At 47.4% G+C, this 23,901-nt stretch overlaps 1 protein-coding gene across 5 annotated transcripts in view; it reads right to left on the bottom strand.

Moving 5' to 3' along the window:
- The window catches only part of FGD5 (FYVE, RhoGEF and PH domain containing 5), a 128,213-nt gene that overhangs the window by 46,139 nt on the left and 58,173 nt on the right, over positions 1–23,901 (bottom strand). For all 5 annotated transcript variants that reach the window (XM_077857716.1, XM_077857717.1, XM_077857714.1 and 2 more), the window contains exons 4-5: positions 9,021–9,079; positions 8,878–8,908 (exon numbers count right to left, since the gene is read on the bottom strand). In XM_077857716.1, coding sequence (XP_077713842.1) covers positions 8,878–8,908; positions 9,021–9,079 — 90 coding nt within the window. The remainder of the gene's footprint in view (positions 1–8,877; positions 8,909–9,020; positions 9,080–23,901) is intronic.

Raw genomic sequence — 23,901 nt, 5'->3', positions numbered from 1 at the left:
AATAGGTGCTATCTGTGCACAGCCCAAGTTAGGGACTAGAGTTGCAGGGGATGCCTGTCTTGAAGGGGCAAGGAATCATAAAGAACTCATGCTGAAGGGTCTTTACAGGATCATCTATCTGTGGGTCTCAAACATTACTGTCCATTAGTATCACCTGGAGGGTTCATTAAAACAGATGGCCAGCCCCTTCCCCCAGGGTTTCTGATTTAGCAGTTGTGGGATGAGGCCCAAGAATACGCATTTCTTACAAGTTCCCAGGTGATGCTGGTGCCATTGGTTCGGGGACCACACTGGGAGAACCACTCATTTATTTGACTATTTCTCACACTGTGCTCCATGAAGACCTGGAGGTAAGGGAGGTGAAGGCAGAGCCCAAACTTTGGCCTCCACTCACCTTTGAACCAAAGCATCTCTGTTTTCACCTACTATTCATATTGGGGTTCAGCTACTATTCATATTGGGGTGAGTAAAATTCCATTTGAAGATGAGCTTCCATGGCTAAAAACGTCTGAGTCCCACTGGCCATCTCAGGGTGAGGGATTAAAAGAAGAGACTTTCCAGGGCCACATAGCAATTTTTTCCTGAACTGAATGAAAACATACAGGGAAGAGCCACACACCTGGGGTAGAAACCCCTCTACTAAGAACTCCTCAAAAGTTACTACATTCGTACCTCCCTATAAGGAGAGCTCACCCCCTCCCTGGCAGTTCAGGTGGGGAGAAAGCATATTTTCTCACACTGAACCAAAATCTGTCTCTCACTGAGTCCATAAAGACCAATGAGTTCACTGTCCTGGAAGAGCCCAGCAAAGACTTAAAGACAGAACCCTCCCCACTCAATTAAAAGTTACTTCTTAATGTTGTCCGCAGACAGGGGCTCAAAGATAAAAGTAAGAGACAGACACATAATCTTCCTAGCTCCACACAACTTCCCCAGCATGAGGCCACCTGGGAGTCTGGTCTGGGTTAACCTGCTGGTTCCCCGGCATCACCCCCTCCCACCCAACCCACCAGACCAACCTTCCCCCAAACTCCTTCATTGCATCTGCCCTCCTTAAGTCCTCAGGGCTCCCAAATTCCTACACCTCCCTTACGAAAGGCCTTGGGCCATGCTATTCAGGCTCTCCCCAAGACCAGCTCTCTAGCAACTTCCTATATGCCCATGCCCCCAAGCCCTCCATTCTGTCCACTTGTTCCTGCTGCTCCCATCCACTGGAAGGTCTGTTCATACTCTCTGTCCATCTCAACATCCTTTCTTCCAGGAAGCCTTCCCTGACTGCATTCCTCCTGTTCACATTGATGCTCCCCTCCTAAGGCTCCTTACACCTACACGGACTGTTCTACTTCCACTTGTTTCCTCCCCTTCTCAGGGCTCTGGAGTCAGATGGCCCTGGCCCTACTTCTTACTAGCTGTGTGACCTTGGGCAAGTCGCTCATCTTCTCTGAGACTCAGTTTTGGACTCATTCAACCATCTGAGAAGTATTTATTGAGCAGAGAGTATGTGTAATTAAATGACAGAACATATGTAAATTGTCAAGCACACAACAAATGGTCAACAGATGCTCACCACCACCCCTCCAATGAGAAGGCAGGGTTGTCTGGGTGAGGAAGGACAGGACTGGGTGGGGGGAAAACTGACAGCACCCAAATTTAGATAAACTCACACATTTGATTCTGAGTCCCTCTAGATTCTACACTTGCCCCAGTCATGTCAGCACCAAGGCCACAGTTGAAGTAAACATGTTTGCAGAGTAAGGGAGGGCTTTTGAGTAAGTGTCCTCTTCCCCCAAGCAGTCTGAGAAATCTGGCTCTGTCCTGGGCACTCCTGACACTCTTGCAGGTGGCTACTTCCACTGAGCAAGGTGGGTAGTGGAGGTGCTATGAGCAGGACAGATTTAGGGAGGATCTGAGAAGCCTCTCCTCTGCCATTCTGTACTGTGTCCTCCTAATACTCCTCCTTTAGTCCCTCTGACCTTTTCACAAAAACCTGCCAGGTGGGGATCCCTGGGTGGCTCATTGGTTAAGTTCTAACTTTGGCTCAAATCTTGATCTTAGGGGCCTGAGATCGAGCCCTGAGGCCTGGGATTGAGACCTGTGTCATAGTCCTCATCATCATCACTGTCGTGGGCTCCCTACTCAGTGAGGAGCCTGCTTCTCCCTCTCCCTCTGCCCCTCCTCCCACTCGTGCACACTCTTTCTCTCTCTCAATTTTTTTTTTCTCAAACAAATTTTTAAAAACCCAAAAACCTGCCAGGCCTCAGGAACCTGAGAGCCCTTTCCCCACTGCCCCCAACTCCCTTAGGGATTTCCCGGCCACTCCCGGGGCTTCGGTTGATATCTCCACACTCAATCACTTCTGGTGCACATCCAGTGCCCAGCTGATCACTGAGATGTCCCTCTCCCACCCCTCACACTTCATAAGACCCACACTAAACTCCTCATCACCCCTGCACCTACCCTGATCCCTCCCAGCACTTGATGCTATGGTAAGTCAGCAAGCTGGAAATCTAAGGTCAGTGTGGAACCCTCCCTGCCTCTCCTGCACCCCTCAGCCAGCCAATCACCACCTGCAGCACTCCAGTGACCCCTCCTGTTGGAATCACCCAATGGCCTCCCCAAAGACCTTCTGGGGATCAAACCCACCCCTCGAACATGACTCTCACTCACACACACCCTCCAGCCATGCGGCATTTCTTTCAGTTCCCAAACAGCCAATCTCTGGCCTCCAGACCTTAGCACATGAAGATCCCCTTGCCAGGTACAAGCCTTCCTCACCTGGCCAATTGCTCCCCATCCTTCAGGTCTCAGCTTAGACACGTTTCCTCTGGGAATCCTTCTTCAATCCCCAAAAGCCTGGGACGGGTGCTTCCTCTGAACCTCAGGTTCAGTATGCCCCTACCATCGTACTAACATTGTCCCTTTTTGTGCCTGTCTCCTCCCTAGACTGTCAGTTCTGGAAGGTCAAGGACTCAGTACATCAGTACATAGCACATAAGGAGTGCACAGGAAATATTTCTAACTGAAGAAGTGGTTCAGACTGCTGGAAGGATTGACCCCACCATCACTCACTCATCAGATATTTACTGAGCCCTAATGGTGTACCTGGCCTCACAAGACACAGGGAATGGGACCAGTCAAGCTCTTTGTCCTCAAGGAGCTCTGAGTTTAGTGAGGGAGATAAAGCAATAAACAAGTCCCTAAAAATACCCCCAAAATAAATGAAGAAAAGTGGACAGAATGGAAGGGAGAAATACATACTCAATAATCAATACTCCACTCCCAGTAAGGGACAGAAGGAGGAGACAAAAAGCCAGCAAGGATGTAGAAGACAGCATTGTCAATCAGCCTGATCCAAGTGATCTCTACAGGACAGCCACCAGCTAGAGCAGAAAACACATTCTTTTCAAGCACACACAGAACATTCCCCAGGATATACTATATGCCAGTCATAAAACAAATCTCAAAAAATTTAAAACCACACAAAGTATATTCTCCAACCACTATGGAATTAAAAGTCAGCAACAGGAGGATATTTGGGAAATTCACAAATAGTTAGAAATGGAACAACATAATTTTAAATAACTCATGGGTCAAAGAAGAAATCACAAGGGGAATTAGAAAGTACTTAGAACTGAACAAAAATGAAAATAACATCACAAGTAAATAAATACATAAATTAGATGATTTTAGATATGAACAGTTCTGTGAAGAAAATAACATGAAGTGTGAGATGGTGCAGAAGAGGAGGCACGGCTATGGTTCCTTCCCAGCATTCACATCCTTGCCATGGCCTATCATGGGGAGAACAGATCCCTGTCCTGCGTCTTTGGGCCACACCATGGCACTTGCTCTGGCCATTGGGATGTAGGCAGAAAGAAGTGATGATGTGCCAGTTGTGAGACTGAATCTCAGAAGTCCTCCAGTGCTTTCTGCTTGGTCTCTGCCTTCGCAATGGGGAGAGCCTTCCCTGGGTGCCTGATGTCCCAGTTGTCCCTGATGTCCCTTGCAAGTAGTAGTGCCCAGTGAGACAGAAGCAGGAGTGGTCGAGTAAAACATTCAGAGGGCTGGGAGCATGCTTGCTTTGGCAGCACATATACTAAAATCAGAGGGCTGGAAGCATGACCTTTCAATTTCCCCCCTTTCTTGTTCTTGCCTGGGACCTGAATGTGATGGTTAGAACTGCAACACCCTGTTAGTGAACCATCCTGTGTTCATGAGGAACCTCGGAAATGGATGTAACAGAAAGATGAAACTTCGGTCCCTGATACTTTGTGGAGCTGCTAAACTTGACGTAGATCTCTTATTTCTGGTCTTATTTCACATGAGAGAATCGCCTTTAAATTATTTAAGCTATCATAACTGGGTTTTTATTGTTAGCAGTTGAAGACAGTTTTTAACTGACATAGAATGATTAGAAAAGGCTTCTGTAGTAGATTGTATTTTCCCCAAATGGCTCATAACAATATCTCCTATCTCACATGGTCATTATGTAATGTAAGCTTGATATTTCCCCCATTGATGCTGGAAACTATATCCCCTCCCTGTAAACTTGGGTAGACCTTTGTGACTGTCTCCACTAACAAAGTATGGTGGAAGTGGTGCTACGTGACTTAAGGCTAGGTCATAAAAATGCCACGCACTTCCTCCTGGCTCTCTCTTGGGACACTTAGTCTTGGAATCCAGCCACCATGCTGTGAGGAAGCCCAAACTTACCCATGCAGAGGGACCACATGGAGAAGCCACAAGTAAATGTTCTGGCCAACAGCTCAAACGAGGTCTCAGACAATAGCCAGTATTAACTACCAGCCTGAATGATGAAACTTAGAGTGATTCTAACCCTTGGCCATCAAGTTGCCCTTAATGTTGAAGTCCTCCCCAGACACTGGGGAGCAGAGACACATTCTCCCCACTTTGCTCTGTCCGAACTCCTGGTCCAAAGAATTTGCAAGTATAATAACATGCTTGTTCTATGCCACTAAGTTTTGGGCACCACTTCTTTGAGCTGACATCAGAATGAGAAGGAGGAACTGGATATTAGAAGATCACAGATAGGACATGCCAGCAGCAGGAAAAGCAAGTGCAAAAGCCATGCAATGGAAATGTATTTGTAGTATGTAAAGAAGAGTGAGAAGGTCAGAGTGGCTGGAGCAAACAACAAAAGTGATAGGAGTCAGTACCAGAAAGGCAGATAGCGATCAAATCAGATGGTATAGGACGTCTTAGAGAAGGGAGCTTCTCTCAGGGAATCAGACGGTGATAACCTCCAGGGTCACCTCTCCTAGTTGGCACACTGGCTTCTGAAAAGGCCTTCAATGCCTTAGCCCAAAAGAGGAACTCATGGTAGGGATTTTCAGCTTTTGCTAGGGAGGGATTGTTTTGTAGATGAATTAGCAGAGCACTGAAGGTGTCCACAGGCCATAGCTGTTCAAGGTCTATAACAAATCACATATAAGAAAAAGCATAAAGCCCATGGCCTGGATTTATGCTTGGTTTTTGGACTAATCATTTGTCCCCCAATTCCACCTGCCTTTTCAAACTTATCCATGTTCTAACCATGTATGATGATGCATCATTCTCCAGACATATCATGTACCTTCAGGCCTGTGAGCATTTCCATGCTGCCCACCTGCCTTATGTACCCTCCTCCACTGGGCTCCTTCAAAGTCCATCTTAGGGCACCTCTTCTGCCAATCTTCTTAGATACCCCAAAGGGGAATAAGTCTCTACTTTCCCTATGCATCTGCAGATTTTGCACAAAACTATAATTGTGCAAATTATACTTACCCCAGAGTAGCATAACTGACTGTTTACTTATTTTCCTCCCTACTTCAACCTTTTCCCCCACAAAAAAGAGACCCATATTCAAGGGCAGATTCTGGGCCTTATTTATCTTGAAGATGGGCTTGAAGGCCCATCTCAGTGCCACAGGCACTGTAAAAATCCTGTGATGTCCCATCCAACAGGAGTAAGCCAGAGGGATACAGGGATGGATGGATGGGTAGATGGGATGGTAGATGGATGGATGCATGCATGCCCGGATGGGAGGATGGGTGGGCCTCTGAATAGTGGGTGAATTGAGGGTGGTTATGAATGGGAGCACAGATATACACCAAAGGGGGCACAGACAGATTAAAGGACAGAAGAGTGGTTGAAAAGCTGGCTACATGAGTGGGTGAGAATATGATTATACAGATGGATGGGCAGGGGGATGAATGCATTTATGACTGAGTTCCTGGAAGGATAGAAGGGACAGTCCTTAACCCAGAAGTCAGTAAACTTTTTCTGTAAAGGGCCACATAATAAATATTTTAGACTTTGTGGACCACATACAGTCTCAGTCATATATTCTTCACTTTTTTTCAAATTATGTATTTGACAAGGGTCTAATATCCAGAATATATTGAAAATTCTTACATCGTTTTATTTGAAGTATAGTTGATGCATCTTCTTTGCCATTTTTAAACAAACATTTAAACCATATAGGTGTGCCTGGGTAGCTCAATTGGTTAAGTGGCTAACTTTGGCTCAGGTCATGATCTCAGGGTCCTGGGATGGAGCCCAGTTGAGTCAGGCTCCCTGCGCAGTGGGGAATCTGCTTCTCCCTCTCCCTCTGCTTCTCCTACTCATGCTCCTTCCCTCAAATAAATAAATACAATCTTATAAATAAATAAATAAATAAATAAATAAATAAATAAAATTTATCAAATCCATTCTTAGTTAATAGAATACACAAAAACAGGCTCTTGACCACTAGGATTCAATTTTGGATGATCAGAACTTTTAGTAATCCCTGAGTTAGGTCTATCTACCATTTCACAAGCACAGGGTCGAATTCCCAAACAGAGAAGACCAGGGGCTACCCTACCACCCCTCAAAACAACATAATGGAGCCAGAGACCTTTCTAGCCGGGGAGGTTCAGAATGCATGGTCAGCTCTTCCCATCACTGAGCAGTCTTGGAATTTCAATAGCATCAAATCTATAAGAAGGAATTCTGAGAGAGAACCTGCCACTTTTTGCAATCAGGAATAGATCCAGATTGGGAGTGGTGGAGAATGTCTCAAAGTTTACAGGTCTCCTTAAGACTCATGTCCCTGGCTAGGACTTGGGAGTCAAATTGGGGGTCTCCTGCCACTTCTGTCCCCATACACACTGACCGTCATAAATGTAGCTCTGGACCACAATTTCCCGAAACTAGCTTATGAGTTGTGAGTTTTATGGGCTCTTTTTTTTTTTCTCCTCAGGATATTATTATGGATTACCAGCGGTTTCAGCATCTTTCCAACTGGCAGGAAGCAGTGCAAACACAGATGGAAGTTTCCCAGTTAAAACCCTCTTAACAAAGTCATAAAACAAAAAGCCCAGCCTCTCTGTCATGCTGCCAGCTCAGAGGCAAGGGAGAGAGAACTAAAAATGGAAGTGACTCTTCCTGCCCTTCCTAAAGAGATCTTTTAGGTGTAAGAGGGTGGTATATTTCATACCAGAGGGCTTTTGGGTTTCATAATGCACATAAAGCTTTCATTCTAAAGTGCAAAAATGAGGGGCTGGGTGCAGAGACCAGAGTAGTGCTCTGTCTTGCTTCTGGGGACCTGAGTGCCCTTGCTCATACAGCAATGTGACACTAGGGTGATGTCACTGACAAGAACCTCAGCTGGACTCAGCAAGAGGCCGGGCTTGGTGCTGGGTGCTCTGTTGCATCCAGAGAGGTTTTTCCCACAAAGAACTCCAAAGGCAGTTGGGAGATGTAGCGTTAATACATGACAGTGCACTGGGAATATAAGGTGTTCACCTGGCTTAGTCACCCTCTTGGGGCTTCCATATCACCACAGACAAAATGTCCAGGGTAGACATTCCCAACTCTGATGTTCTTGGATAGACATGGTGAGCAATGCCCAACAGTGTGCAATCAGATGCTAAACTACTAGGGGACTGGAAATAGCTTAGAGATCTCAAGGAACAGGTGCTCTCAATGTTCCCTCACTTCCGACATCTCTGCTGTACCCTCTTCCCTCACCCCTCTTTATGACTCATCCCAAAAGTCACCACCTCAGGGAAGCCTGTCTAGATTTCCCCAGGTTGTCAGTCCCTTCCCCTGTATTCCAGATGATTACTCATTTTCTAATCTGTGTCCTTCACTGGCCAGGGAGCTCCTGGGAAAGAGCCTGTCTGATTTGACTTTCTATTTTCCAGCTCTTGTCATAGTAAGTGCTCAAAAATGTTTGTTGAACTGAACTGATCTAACTGCAGAGAAGACCTTCCAGGCAGTTTTGTGGGTTGTAAAGGGTGGCAGTGCCTGATACCCAGGAAGTCCTCAGGTCTGGCCTCCTTTCCTCTGAAAGTCCAGAGGATCTCCTCTCCACTGGCTCAGGTGTCATTGCCCCAGTGTTAGGATGACTAAGAAAGCCTCTCTATACTCAAGCTGCTCTGTCATTGTGCTAACATATCTCCTCCATACAGACCTAAACATACATCACATGTACACACATACACACACACACACACTCATGTACCCACACACATACATACACACACACACCTAAACTCACACACAGAGCAATGACCCAGAACAAAAACTATCCTCCTCCTGCTTTTCTTAGCAAGAGAGCTAAGGAAACTGCAAACACCCTTTCAGAAACCTCAGCACATCCCCCCCCATACACATGGGCAGGGAGACATAGCCATGGAGAGCATGGTGTTATTCATCCCCTGAAGCACAAGAATCAAGAGACAGATGTCCACGAAAAGCCTTGCTGGACATCTGTCTGCTGCCAAGCCTCTGTTCATCGAAATCACCTGTCTCCTCACTGCTTTTCTGTCTCTTCTATCACAGCCTTGAAAAAGGGCAATTAGTTTTGGAGAATGGAAATGATTAACTCACCAGATGTAAGTGCTGGAGCATCTCCACATATCTGCAGAGGGAAAGAGGGTTGAGTTTGCATTAATTGCCATCCTGTTTAAGCCAGGGAGGGACGATGTTCTGTGAACAAGCTCAAGGCCACAGGCAGCTGCTTGGGAACTCACGCTTTCTCCGAAGACAGCAGTTCCTGTGCGATGACGTGGGCTCTGGACTGTCCTTCCATCTGCAAGAGGGAAGAGTGATCAGGAGGGACAACACCAATTCAGAGAGGGGAAGGGAGACCCCACCTCCAACAGTATCAGGTTTACAGAAGGAACTCCAAGTTGTGAAATCTTCAACCTCATGGCTTCCTTTTCTGCCAGTGTGGATATTGAGACCATCTAACTCAGAAGGTTGTTGAGCTAATGCTCAGCACACTGCCCAAAACATAGTAAGTGCTCAATATGTGGCCACAATCACGACTGTGTGATCTTGGCCTCCATCAACAGGCCTAGCAACCATGAATAACCTGTGGTTCTTGGCGCACAGGGAGCTCTTTTTGCATGTTCTGTCCCCTTGGTGTCCTTTTCTCCTTCTCTGCCTGGCTATTTCTCAGTTATCCTTCAAGACTTACCATGGTATCTATCACCTCCTCCAAGGAGCCCTTTTGGATCCCCTCCCTGAACCAGCTGGTTCAAGTATCCTTTCTGGGGCATCCTATTCTCGGGATGCCAATTATGTCTCTCCTGGAGGGCAGGAACCATAAACTTCACCCCTGCATGGCCAGTGCCTCACATATAATAGGCTTGCTTTTGTTGACTGAAAGAACTAAATGAGTGAATGAAAGAAAGAATAAGTGTTTGTTCCACTTGGGAAACACTAACTATCCTGGCTGACCTCAGAAGGTGAGCCATTTAAATCATCTAAGGCCCAACTTCTGTACCTGTAAGATTTGGGAATAACTGAGATGATGTCTATAAACAGGAAGGATGGGTGGGGGGGCTGAGGCAGATGCCTGGCTGGTCCTTTTGCCATTAGCAGGCCCTTCCTCTGTGGCCCTGAACCTGCCAGATATCAGACACAGCTGCTGGCTGGGACCCAGAAGAGCAAAGACACTGTGGGGTAGCCTGAAAGAATAGATAGTTGATGACAGGAAAGCGCAGGTAAGGCTAGGGGTGGGGTGGCTATCGGTGGAGCAGAGGGCACTCAGATGGGACACCTGGCTTCTGGTTCCAGCTCCACCACTGCCTTTTGGTATTATGTGCACAAGCCACTTTCTGAGGTTGGGCCTCAGTTTCCCCATGTGTGAATAAAGTAACCTCTAAATTCCCTTCTATCCTGAACCTGTGTGTTATTAAACTCTAGGAGACAGTGGTCAAGTGAATGATCTACTCTAATGACCAGAAACTCACTAACTATTGGGAGAGCAACTATACAGTGTTATGGTCAAGACCCCAACCCATGGGGTTTCAAAAAAAAAAAAAAAAGACCCCACTCTAGGTTGTGAAAACAAAAATGTCTCTAGACATTCCCGAACGTCCTCTGCAGTGCAGGTGGGGGCACAATCTTACCCCTGGGTGAGAGCCACTTGGTATAACCTTTCATCTTGCTGTGCTCTTCTTTACAGCAGCCACACTACCTGATGCTATCCTTGCACACAGATGTTCAATCAACATCTGAATAAATAATTGAAATGAGATACTGTGCCCGGCACACAGTAGGCATTCAATAAATGAGTTCCCTTCTCTGGCTGCTTCAACCCTCATAGTTTCTTGGCTAAGAAACACAGTGTTTTTGGAGATTTTGCTCTTGCCAGGGCCACCCAAATAGGGCAGAACTTGGGCCCTCAATCATTCTCCCTCCTGTATCTCACTGCTGCCTCTTGGCGGGCTGTCACAGCATCCATGGAGCAGCAGGGGAAATAGTGAGGCCTGCGGAGGCCTCCAGCCTCACCTGGCCTCCCGCCCTCCCACAGGCGCCGAATCATGACTCACTGTCTGCCTTCTGCCTCTGCAGGGCTAGTGTGGGGCTCTGTGGACAAGAGTAGCTCACTCCTTCCAAGCAGGGGCTCCTGCAGAGTCCCACATGCAAAAGGCTTTGTTTTTTTTTTTTTTTTTTTTTTTTTTGGCAAAAGGCTTTGTAAACAAAACCCTCGCAATGGAAAATATATGCTGCCAGGACAGGCCTTAACAGCTAAGAAACCCTTTGGTTATGCTTCCATCAATAGAATGACTTTGTAAAGGACAGGGGTCAGGAGATCCCCAGCTCAAGTTCTTCTCCAATAAAATGAAGACAAGATGATCTCCTATCTTCCAGGGGCCTGTGATTCAATTCTCACTTGTTATCCACCATGATGCTGAGAGCCTCTGGGGTCACAAGTCTTGGGTTCAAATCCCATGTTGCACTCCTTCCTACTCCTATGCCCTTGAACAAGTGATTTCTCTTCTTTGAGCCCCATCTGTAACACAGTGGTGGTGATGATGATGATGATGATGATGATGATACCTACTTAATAACAGAACAGCTAGCATTCATTGAACACTTAGTATGTGCTAAGAACAGCTCTAAGCTTTTCACATGTAATCTCACTGAATCCTCCCAACAACCTATAAGCAAGGTACTATTTTTATTATCTCCATTTTACAGATGAGTAAACTGAGGCACAGATAAGTCCTATCCTTTGCCCCAAGTAAGTCCTTTGCCACTGCTAGTAAGTGGCAGAGCTCAAATTCAAAACCGGGTAGTCTAGCTTCAACAACTAAGCACTTCACCCAGCAGTGTGTCTGGCACAAAGTAAGCACTTGGTAGATGGCATCTCTGCTCATTATGGATGGCAGGGTTTTTCAAATTGGGAAACACCTATTCTTCACCTGTTCTGGAAAGGTGGTAGCAGGAGTCTGGCACTCCAGAAGGACCCAGGATAATCCTGATTCAGTTCTCTCTGGTCTCCGACCCTCAGAGCAGTGCCTACCATGGTACACAGGAAAGAGCTATGCTAGAATTCAGGATGCCCAGACTCACATCCTGGCCAGGCCATAAGTGGCTATCTGGCTGAGGGTAAGCCCCTCTCTGATGCCTCTGCGTCCTCATCCAGAAGACGGGGTCAGCACTCCCACCCTGCAAGGACCAGACGATGAGATGATGGATGGGCATGGTCAGGCTCACCCAACTTTCAGAGTTGTCACCATTATCATTGTTACAATCTCAAAGCTGTGAGGGGCAGACTTCTGGTGGGGCTGGGCACGGGCCACTCTGCACGTCCTTCCCAACCCCTCCTGCCAGACAGGCAGACTCTGGGTGGAACACACGGGGCTGTCCTGCTTTAGTGACTCTGCTGATGATGGATGTGTCTTCATCAGCCGGACAAGAAGGGGGCCTGGCAGGCCATGTGCCTGAGTCTCTCCTCAGAAGCTGCTACTGGGCGTTGCCCAACCGGGCCATTTAATATAGATGTTTGTTTAACCAGGAAATGAACTCTGAGGTTGACGGCAGTGTCCAGGGACAGACTTCTGGGAACAGGGTTCCTCCCAGGAGTGTGGGGGCTGGGGGCGCCAGGGCCTGCACTATCACATTTCTCAGGCTGACGCTGTGGGTGTTATATCAGGCTGCTGCTGGCCCTTCTGCCCAAGGCCAAAGCAGCTTATCTTCCCTGTTCCCCAGGGCCGCCTAGTCCTGCACTTCCTCCACAGGCCTCAGGCAAACCAGCCGGTCAACCCTGGCTATTCTGGGACCAGGTTGGGAGGGCTAGTCCTTCAGGCTGCCCTCCTGGTAGCAGTCAAAGGAAGAGCTAGGAGTCCTAGTCCTCTGTCTCCATGCCTGTTTCTCCAGCTATTATTATTATTATTTTTAAAGATTTTATTTATTTATTCATCAGAGACACACGGGGGGTGGGGGGGCAGAGACACAGGCAGAGGGAGAAGCAGGCTCCATGCAGGGAGCCCGATGTGGGACTCGATCCCGGGTCTCCAGGATCAGACCCTGGGCTGAAGGCAGCGCTAAACCGCTGGGCCACCAGGGCTGCCCTCCTCCAGCTACTAAATGTGAGTGCTTAGCTTCCTTCTAGAAGAGTTCTCCAAGTGTGGCCTGAGAACCTCTGGGGTTCTATCTCCCTTTTCTGACTAATCTGTGAAGCTGGCTCAAACAATTCCAACAGACTGAGCACAGAGGCAGCTGGGAGAAGCCAGCTGTCTTCTAGGAAGCTAGACATATGAAAATTTGCAAAAATGGAAACCAATGTCACACCCCTCACTAAGTATTTTTGAAAAGTTATTCTTCATAAAAAAGGCCATTTATGTTAACATCAATTGGACCTATAATTGTTAATTTTAATTGAATTAAAAGATGTTTAAAATTTTTCTCAGTGTTACTTTTTCATGTAAATGCTTACTGATAAAACTCATAGAAACAAAAACTTTTTGGGGTCCTCAATCAGTCTTAGGAGGAGAGAGGTGTGAGACCAAAAGGTTTTGAGAACGGCTGTTTTAGAGGCTGTTGCAAGGCTCATACAAGACTGTAGGTGGAAAAGCTCTTCTCGGTGAAGAGCCACAGAGGAGGAAGGCATCAGTATCACTGTTTAACAGTCACAGTAATTATTACTACTGTGAGAAGCCCTCAAAATGGCCCCAAGGAGGCCCAGGAGCCACATGGTCCTTCTCCACAAGGTCCTACTTTGCAGAAGAGGAAGAAACTATCCCCAAAGCTCCTAGTTGCTCACCACCTTCTCTGCTTACAGGCCTCCTGGGTTCATACTTGCCTTTAAACAGCCACCTCTTTCTTTCCACACTTGTCTTTGTCAGTCCCTGGCTAAGCCCCATGTCCTGGCTCAGTTCTCCCTATCCTTGGTTACTGGGGCACTCCACTCTCCACACCAGGACCCTTGGCCTCTTAGCTCCTTGACACCTCCTTCTCAGATGACTTTGGCCCACAGGTATAAACACTCCGCCTGGCCTGGGCCCTCTCCACACTCAGTCCTCGGAAGCGATGAGCTGTCTGGTCCTTATCTTGGAGCTCCTAGCATCCCTCCACCCTCAACTGAACTTGTCTCTTAGCTCTCAGGAGCTCCAGTCTCTCACCTACTCCAATCCATTCTCAGTCATGGAAGCTGCCTTCTGCTGTCACTTGTGGCCCTGAGTGGCTCCTGTGGCTCCCTGGCACTTGCAGAAAGACTTATGATCCAGCATGATGCTGAGAGTCTATGGTCACAAGACTTGAGTTCAAATCCTGGCCTCCACCCCTTCCTACACTTATGCCCTTGAACAAGTGATTTCTCTTCTCTGAGCCCCATCTGTAACACAGTGGTGGTAATAATAATACCTACTTAATAATAGAACAGCTAGCATTCATTGAACACTTAGTATATGCTAAGAATGGCTCTAAGCTTTTTCCATGTATTCTCACTAAATCCTCTCAAAAACCCATGAGCAAGGTACTATTCTTATTACCTCCATTTTACAGATGAGGAAACTGAGGCACAGATAAGTCCTACCCTTTGCCTGTGACTCAGCATAGAGACCGTTTCCAGACACCACACCTGCATCCCTCCATGCCCCATGGAACTCAATTTTACACCTTGTTTTTCCCCATCTCTGGCTCCCGCCAGTCCCTGTGCCAAAACTTCCCTGCAATCTCCAAAAGTGTCTCTAAGTCACATATTAAACCTGCTTGAGGGCAGGGCACCAAGGTAGGCATCCTGGTGCTCCATCTTTGCCAACCTCCTCAGCCACACATGCCACTGAAAGAAAAATTCATCTGGACAGAGGAGGGGCTGCCTTCTTTGGCTGTTTCAAGCCCTCGGGAAATCCTGTGAGGGTCCCAGGGAGGGGGCTCTCTGGAGAGTTCTCAGGTCACATCTGGAGAAGGGAGAGTGCTCAGGACTCGCAGGTGGCACCAGATTCCTGGAAAGCACAGTCTCTGAAGTTCCTCCAGGGACCACTGTCACAGACAACGTCCTTCCCCTTGGAATTCAGGTCAGGATTTCCAGTGCAGCTTTCAGTAACCACTGGGAAATTCAGAGACAGGAGCTCAGGGAGACATGGTACATTTCTATTCCAGCCATCACCTGTGCTCCCGCAGGAGGCAGAGAAGGGATAAGGATGGTGAAAGAGATGCAACACCTGCCAGGAGGAGGGCAGGGAGAAGGTGGGACCAAACAGAAGTCCCCCGACTCCCCCAGGACCAAGTGGCTGCCTCTAGTTCATGTTGACACCTGTCTAGTTCTAGTTCCTGAAGTCAGGCTAGTGTGAGTCTGGGTTTAGCCTAGATGCTTTAAAAAACTTTTAGTTTTGGAAGGAATCTTTGGTTCTGGATGCAGTTTGTAATACAATCATATAAATAGCATGTTATCTGGGAAGGCCCTGAGTGAGAGACCAGGAAACCTGATTTTTACTCCAGACTTTGCCTCAAATCTGCTGAATAATCTCCAGCAAGCAATGGCTTCTCTATGAGCTTTAGTTTTCCTTCCTGTAAGACACAGCAATCCCTTGCATACTGGGACACTATACCCATTGAATAGCAACTCTCAATTTCCCTCTCCCTCAGCCCCTGGCAACCATCATTCCACTCTCTGCTTCAACTGTTCTAGATTCCTCATGGAAATGGAATCATGCAGCATTTGTCCCTCTGCAACTGGCTTACTTCACTTAGCACAATATCCCCCAGGTTCATCCATGCTGTATCATGTAGCGGGATTTCCTTCCTTTTCAAGGCTGAATAATATTCCATTGTACGAACAGAGCCCACTTTGTTTACCCATTCAACTGTCAATGGACATTAAGAGGGTAGATTTCATGTGAAGTGTTCTTACCACAATGAAAAACAAAACAAAACAAAGTGACATCAAAATGCTCCTGTCAGCTCTCTCAGCTTCTAGAATCCTAAGAGAGTGGTCATAACTGCGATTGGCAAGTTCTCAGTTTGAAAGGCCAGTACATTGCTAGTACATGGCTCATATAGTCTTCCTGTCCTCACCATCTCATTTGTCAAGAAAGGACCAGCCATGACCTCAAGAAGCCAGTCACTGGCTGGATTCCATGCTGTTTGTGCCTCCTATGTACTCTCCTTCTCCTTTCCACTTAACCACATCCTATTCCCCTTTGTGAAGAACTAAGGCCTCACTTCCTCCTGGAAGCCTCCCTGATTGCCCTGACTCTTAAGACTTGGGCCACTTACACTGTTTGGAGCTTAACTCACACAGCTGAGGACAAAGGGGCTGCCCCACAACTGTTCTATCTCACAGACAGCCATTGTTTATAAATGAGATAAAACATTCCAAAAAGAACATAAAACACAAAGGTAAGGTTTAGAGACTATCATGTCAGCAGCTTTGTCATTTCCCACCTTGGCTGTGAGTGCCCCATGATTGGGCACCCCAGTGGATTTTTTTCCTGGCACCTCCAAGGGCAGAGGGTCCTGTGAGGGCTTCATATAGACTGGCTGGCTGACGTACACAGGCCAGAGCTCAAACTTCAGTGAACAGACATATACCGCAGGGGATCTAGAGAATCGGCAGATCCTAATGCGGTGAGTCTGGGGAGTGCCTGGGGTGCTGCAGGCCTACATGTCCAACTCTGGACGGCAGGGCTGCACACTAGGTATACAGAGTAGCTGCCATGGAGCCAGGAAGGAGAAAGGGAGGATGAGTGTGATGGTGGCCCCAATCCCATGCTGGGGCCAGGGGTACATGTAGACATAGCAGAGAGGAAAATCAGCCACAGAAGAAGTTCTCTTAGGGTCGGGGCATCCTAACTGTCTCCACACCCAACCTGTTGGCTCCACCAGGACTCTGAATAAGGGGTGTAGGACATGCAGGTGCCCTGACTGCTTTAGGACCTCTGAGTGACTGTATCTCTCATCCTCCCTCTACTCACACTGCTTTGAAACGTCTCCTGTGTTACTCTGCTGAACTGTCACAGCTTCTACATGGTTACTGGGGAGCTGGTTAAGAAGCTGGGTTGGCTCCCAGCTCAGCCTCTTCACTGTGCAAAGTGAATTATATAGGACCAAACAAGTGTTTTCATTTTACTAAACTGTCACGCATCTAAGTTTGTTTTCCTTACTTGACTGCAGGAACTGAGTCTAATGTATTCATTTATTTATTAGTTTTTTTTTTTTTTCAGGGATATTTACTGAGCACTATTTTATGTGCCAGGCAATAAGAACACAAATGTGAACAGAAGTGTGGTCCTGGGGGCACCTGGGTGGCTCAGTCAGTTAAGCTCTGCCTTTGGCTCAGGTCATGACCTGGGGGTCCTGGGATTGAGCCCTGCATTGGGATCCCTGCTCAGCAGGAAGCCTGCTTCTCCCTCTGTCTCTGCCCCTCCCTGCCCCTGCCCTGACACTCATGAGCTTTCTTTTTCTCAAATACACAAATAAATAAAATCTTTATAGGGATGCCTGGGTGGCTCAGTGGTTGAGCATCTGCCTTTGGCTCAGGCATGATCCCGCAGTCCCAGGATGGAGTCCGGCTTCAGGCTCCATGCGTGGAGCCTGTTTCTCCCTCTGCCTGTGTCTCTGCCTCTCTCGCTCTCTGTGTCTCTCATGAATAAATAAATAAAAATTATTTTTAAAAAAGACAAAAAAAAAAAGTCTTTACAAATAAAGAAGGTGGTCCTGCCCTCTTGGAGCTATTCTTACAGGGAAAGGCAAAGGGCATGTAAGTAAAGCAGAAAAAGAAAGACATAATCACAGCTTGAGATAAGTATGAGGAAGGAAGTAGACAGGAATGCTGTAACTGAGCACTGCAGAATGAGCAGGGGAGACCTCTCTGAGGATGTAGAAGAACCCTTAGCCGGCTCTACAGAGGATGGGAGGAGAGCTTCAGGTGGAGGCAACTGCAAGTGCAAAGACCCTGAGCTCAGGTCTGAAGAACAGATGAAACCTGTTTTTGAATCCTTCAGGATGCCTGGCCAAAGGCCTTAGAGTTTGTTGAGTTCTTTTTGATCTACGATTAACACATGGTAATAGAAGATGAAATGCCAGAGATTTCAAATCTTTATTTTTAAATTATTTTTTTAAAAGATTTTATTTATTTATTCATGAGAGACACAGAGAGAGAGAGAGGCAGAGACACAGGCAGAGGGAGAAGCAGGCTCCACGCACGGAGCCCGACATGGGACTCGATCCCGGGTCTCCAGGATCAGGCCCTGGGCTGAAGGCAGCACTAAAGCGTTGAGCCAGCTGGGCTGCCTGGATTTCAAATCTTTAGAATCTAGTGCCAACACCCAAAATGGCAGATACAAGAAGAGAAGCAGGCTGACATGATGGGGAAGATGCAGAGTTCAGCTTGGGATATGCTGAGTTGGAGGCACAGTAAACCCTCCTAGTATTGGGGGATATATCTCAAGACTCCCAGTGGATGCCTAAAACCACAGATAGTTCGCCAAGCCTCACATGTGCATACCTTGGAGATACTGTGGGTCTTTTCAGACCATTATAATAAAGCAAATACCACAGTAAAGCGAGTCAAATACAGTTTTTGGTTTCCCAGTGCATAGAAGTTATGTTTATATTATACTGTATTCTATTAAGTGTGAGTAGCATTACTCTAAAAGACATGTACATACCATAATTAAAAATACTTTGCTAAAAAATGTTGAGTTGTAATCACTGATTACAGATCATCATAATCAGTACAATAATGATGAAAAGTTCGAAACACTGTGAGAATTATCATGTGACAGAGACATAAAGTGAATAAACGCTGCTGGAAAAATGGTGCCAAAAGACTTGCTCGATGCAGGGTTGTCACAAACCTTCAATTTGTTAAGAATGCAGTATCTGTGAAGTATAATGAAGTGGAGTGTAACAAACAGGGTACGCCTGTTTAAAGTATGCTTTATTTCTAGACATACATACCTATGATAAAGTTTAATTTAAAAAGTGGGCACAGTAAGAGATCACTAATAACTAGTAATAAAACAGAACAATTACAATAATATATTGCAATATAAGTTATGTGAATGTGGTCTCCCTAAAAATACCTTATAGTACTGTACACACTCTGGTTGTACTTGTTAGGACAATGAGATGATAAAACGCCTACTACATGATGACATGAAGTGACATAAACAATGTGGGCACTGTGACATGGTGTTCGGCAACTACTGGCCTTCTGAATATATGTCAGAAGGAGGATCACTTGCTTTATTTTTTTTTAATTTTTATTTATTTATGATAGTCACACACACAGAGAGAGAGAGAGAGAGAGAGAGAGAGAAAGGCAGAGACACAGGCAGAGGGAGAAGCAGGCTCCATGCACCGGGAGCCCGACGTGGGATTCGATCCCAGGACTCCAGGATCGCACCCTGGGCCAAAGGCAGGCGCTAAACCGCTGCGCCACCCAGGGATCCCGATCACTTGCTTTAGATCAAGTTGATCACAGGTAACTGAAGCTATAGAAAGCAAAATGCAAATAAGGGCAGGGTGGCAGGGCAACAGTATCTGTGGGGCTTCCAAGAAGGGACCAAAAGGTTATCTGGAGGCTGGAGTGTGGGGCTGCAGAGAGGGGTCAGACCAGGAGGTCAGCTCTGGAGGTCACCTGAGTAGGGCTGGCCGCTGGCCTGGAATGGCCTGCCTGAGCAGAACACAGGATGAGAGATGAGGATGAAGGAGCTCAGGCCTTGGGAAATAGACACCTCATGTAGAAGCATAGAGTTGGACAGTCACAGAAGTAGGGAGAGAACCAGGACAGAAGGTAGCCAGTAAAAACCAAGGGAAGAGGGAGCTCCTCAGGCAAAATAACACTAGAGCCCAGGGTGTGAGGTGGACAGCATGGAGACCCTGGCTTATGGAGATCAGGGCGATGATGGCAGTCAGGGAGGTGGGGGAGTGGGGAAGACATGACTATGTCTGTGGGGTGAGGGAGGTCCTAATGAACCTCTGCGGCCCATCTCCCTCTCCTGTACTCCAGTCTACAGACCTGGTCTGGCTCTTGAGGCTCATTCTTTGCCTTCCCACCTTGGTGCTGCTGTCCTCTGTCCAGACTTCTCTGTCCCTAGACCCTCCCAGTTCTTGTTGGCTCACACCATTCAACTCCCTGCTGAGAGGTTTCCTCCCTGTCACATAAAGGCCTTCTCTAAGAAACTGGAGCCCTCCCACACTGCTGTGGGAATGTAGGATGAGGCAGATGCTGTGGAAAAAGTATGGCGGTTCCTCAAAAAATTAAAAATAGAATTATCCTATGATTTAGTGACTCTGCTTCAGGGGACATACATAAAAGAACCAGAAGCAATGTCTCAGAGAGACATCTGTACACCATGTTCATAGCAGTATTATTCACAATAGCCAGAAAGTAGAAGCAACCCAAGTATCCATCGATGGATAAACTGACAAAATGTGATATGTACGTACAGTCTTAAGGAGGAGGGAAACTCTGATACGAGCTGCACCTTGAGGACATTATGCTCAGTGAAAAAAACTAGTCACAGAAGGACAGATTCCATACAATCCCTGGCCTGTCTTGTGGGCTGCTGTATGTTAAGCCCTTGGAAGGATGCCTGGTACATAGTAGGTGCTCAGTAAGTACTTAGTAAATAAATTTCTGCTGAAGAGGAAGGATGGGGAGAAACTGAGTGAGGATACAGAGAGAAGATGCAGAGGAGGGAGTTCATGTTTGCCAGGGGATCAGATTGTCTTCTGGGAAGAACAGGCTGCAGCCTGAGGAAGCTTCTACAGATTTAGGAGGGCCTTCTAGAGACTGGGAGGAGTGAGCACATGCCATGGAGCCAATGGTCAGGGCTGCATAATGAGTTGAGAAGACTGGCATGGAGAAAGCATGTGTTGGCATTTAATCCAGGTGGGGGCCTGGCCTAGTGGAAATAACCAGAGTTCAGGGAGATGATCGAGGGGAGGTGGCAGGTGCAAGGCCTGGGGGCATGAGGCCAGCAAGAAGTCCCAGACTAGGCCAGCTGGACTGTGGGTGCAGCCAGGGAGGGCATCAGGACAGGCCTGTTCCAGAGGACAGGGCAAACTTTTGCCTGGGCTCAAGGGTGGACCCATCAGGGCAGTGTGGTGACAATGGGACTCAGGCAAGGGAGGAGGAGATGAAGGGAGGAGGTGGCTCAGAGAGGCCACCAACTCCTGGGCTGGTCTCCAGGGAGCTGGTATTTAGCTTGAAAAGTCTCAGTCTGAAAACTGGGCTCACTGTCAGGGAGGAGTGACATGCCAGGCAGCCTTTGTCTCCTGTCACAGCTGGATCTATTTTTATGTCCTTCTTGCTCTTCCTTTTTTTTTCCTTCTTTCCTTCAACCCACACCCCCTGAATATCTCTGAGTGGAAGAGAGGGAGAAATCAGACAGAGGAGTGGACAGTTGGGCTCAGCTTCCTGGCCTGCTCCAAGTCTCTCTCCTGATGTGGCCCTCAAAACATCTGGAAGAGTGGAGCTCACCACTTTCATTTATTTTTACATCAAACTCTAGGAAGGGTGGGGCTCACCCCAAAAATGTTTCCTGGGGCCCCTGGAAAGCAATTCCACTATCACTCACATTTTCCCTAGGTCTGCTCCTTTGAGGGGGCTGGACATGGGAGATCTGGCTCCTTTTCCCCCCTTGATGATATAGAAGCACAGAGGGGAGAGGTCTTTAACTTTTGGGGAAGGAGAATTTTCTGAGAGGGTGGAAGATGAAAGAATGAGGTGAAGCAAATGTTCCTTCTCCCCACTTCCCTGCACCACCAAAACTTCTACAGCAAGAGGAAACCAGGAAAGATTGCTCCCTCTAGGAATCCCCCTTCACATCTCCACCAAGGCCCAACAATTTGGGAACTCTCCTACATTGAGGGCTGCCAGGAGGGAGTGCACCATAATGGCCTCTTGGGGGTCACTGCGGTGGCATGTACAAGATTGAAAATGCACACCTCTCTGACCCACCCATCCCTTTCTGAGATCTACCCTAGAGAAAAGTGTTGTGCATAAGGAGATGTGTGAACAAGTGCACTGCAATACTGTTGGTAGAGCATAAAAATTAGAAACACTATAAATGTTCCTCAGCAGGGGCATGGCAAAATACAGAAAGGACAATAAATCCATAAATTGTAATACCATACAGCAGTAAAAAAAAAATTTAGAATGCTATGTAGCAATGTGTGAAAACCTCTCTAAGATACCAGTGAACACAATCAAGTTATGCCAAGTTTCTTATGGTTTGATATGACTCACACTTGAAGAACAACTCCACAAACAATACCATCCATGTCCCACTCGTAACGAATGATACACGTAGATCAATACAGGGAAAAGTTTCTGGAGAGATACACACCAAACTGTGTACCACAGCTGCCTCATGGGGACACAGAGACTGGGAATGAGTACCTCAGGTCATCTAACCCTCACCTGTAATAACTTCATGCTTTACAAGGACAATCTAGTAGATCATGCCTCGTGCAATGAAAACCTGATTTTTAAAGGTGATTGCCACTATGGTTCATTATGAAAGCTTCAAGGGCAGAAGGGAACGAATGCTCAGTACATTTGGTAGGTGAGAGGGCTGGGCTCCCGAGGGTCAACTGAACTGCTGTGAGGAGTCTAGACCACACTTCTCCCTCTGTGCTCTCAGAATGACAGGATACTAGTGTCTCCAACCATTGTTCCCTCTGTGAACCCTGCCTTTGGATGGCCTTTGGTTCTACGTGGCTCTGGCCCCAGGGACACATAAGAAATCCCTGTCCCAGGCAGGAGCTGCCTCAGTTCTGCAACCTTGTCATCATCACTGAACTCTACTGGACCTTGAGCAGGTTGCTTCCCTGTCCTACCCACGGTCCCGCCCACTCTGACCTTCGTGTGTTCTTTTACTGTGTGCCATGTATTCATCTCCTCAGATTTATTTACTCTCAAAACTAAAGTAGGTACCACTACTGTTTTCCCAATTTTACAGAAGGGGTAACAGAGGAACAGAGTGGTTAAGAAATTGCCCATTTGCTGGTCATTCAGCTAGCAAGTGTCAAAGCTGGGTCTGATCCTCTTGTTGCCTATGCTACCCCCACCTCTTACAAGCTCCTGGGGGTGTCCATGCAGCGGTCTGGAGACCTCAAGGCTGGGAAGCTGACCCAGATGACGAAATGTCCAGGGCCCTAGGACTTCATGTCTTTACAATGGTCCTGAGCAAACAGGACCCTCCATTCTCCCTCTCCCCCGCTGCCTCCCAGGCAAGAACAACAGATGGCCATTATGCCCCTACTATGCGGCTGGCACTTTTACATCTGTGCCCTCATTCAACCCTCCCACAGCCTAGTGATTATAAATGCTCTCATTTGAGAGATGGGGAAGTTGAGGTCCTATAATGGGAAGTGACTGGCCAGTGGTAACACAGCTGGAGGAGGAGGTGCCGGTGGCCCCAGAGAAAGGTTTAACAGAGAACTCAGAGGCTCTGGTGGGGAGCCATCACTAGGTGTGGGACTCTGAGGTACAGAGAGTTGCACAGGGGGCACCCCACTGCTCTGTCAGCCCTTCAGCTCTTTCCAGCCTGCTACCCAGACCCAACTCCCAGCTTCAAGTGGGAACCAAACCCCAAACAACAACTATCTTTATGCCCCCGGGCTCCGTGACCTTGGGGATGCCCAGAACAGGGCAGAAAAGCTGCAATCATCTCTAACTGGCACCACCAACTCGAAGCTCCTCTCCTTTGCCCTCAAGGAGGCAACAGTTCCTTTTGGAGAGAGAAGAAGAGAGAGGGCTGTGAGAGGAAAACAAACAAACAACCCTGGGCTTGGAGCCAACCAGACCTGATTTTGAGTCCAACCCCTTCAATTACTGGCAGAGCGGCCTCGGGCAAGTTACTTAATTTCTGTGTCCAGGCTACACCACAGGGGTGTGGTATTGACCTGGAACGTGTTGTCAGAAATGAAAGAGGCGTGGATTGCAGTGGGGAGGAGCCAAGTGGGAAAACCCCCTTCCACATTCCCACAGCCCTGGGGAGGCAACTATGAAGACCCTGTGCAGAGAGATAAATGAACTGAAATCAAGGGTGTGAAAACAAAATGAAAGACGTGACCATTTATACAAAGCTTGGTAAGTGCTAGGCCCTTCTGCTGAGCGCTTCCACAGAAGCAGTCTTTAATCAATGTGACACATCAACC

Source organism: Canis aureus, chromosome 19 (assembly GCF_053574225.1).
Source record: "Canis aureus isolate CA01 chromosome 19, VMU_Caureus_v.1.0, whole genome shotgun sequence".
In the NCBI taxonomy this organism is placed as follows: domain Eukaryota; kingdom Metazoa; phylum Chordata; class Mammalia; order Carnivora; family Canidae; genus Canis; species Canis aureus.
This window is presented reverse-complemented; position numbering and strand designations above follow the sequence as displayed.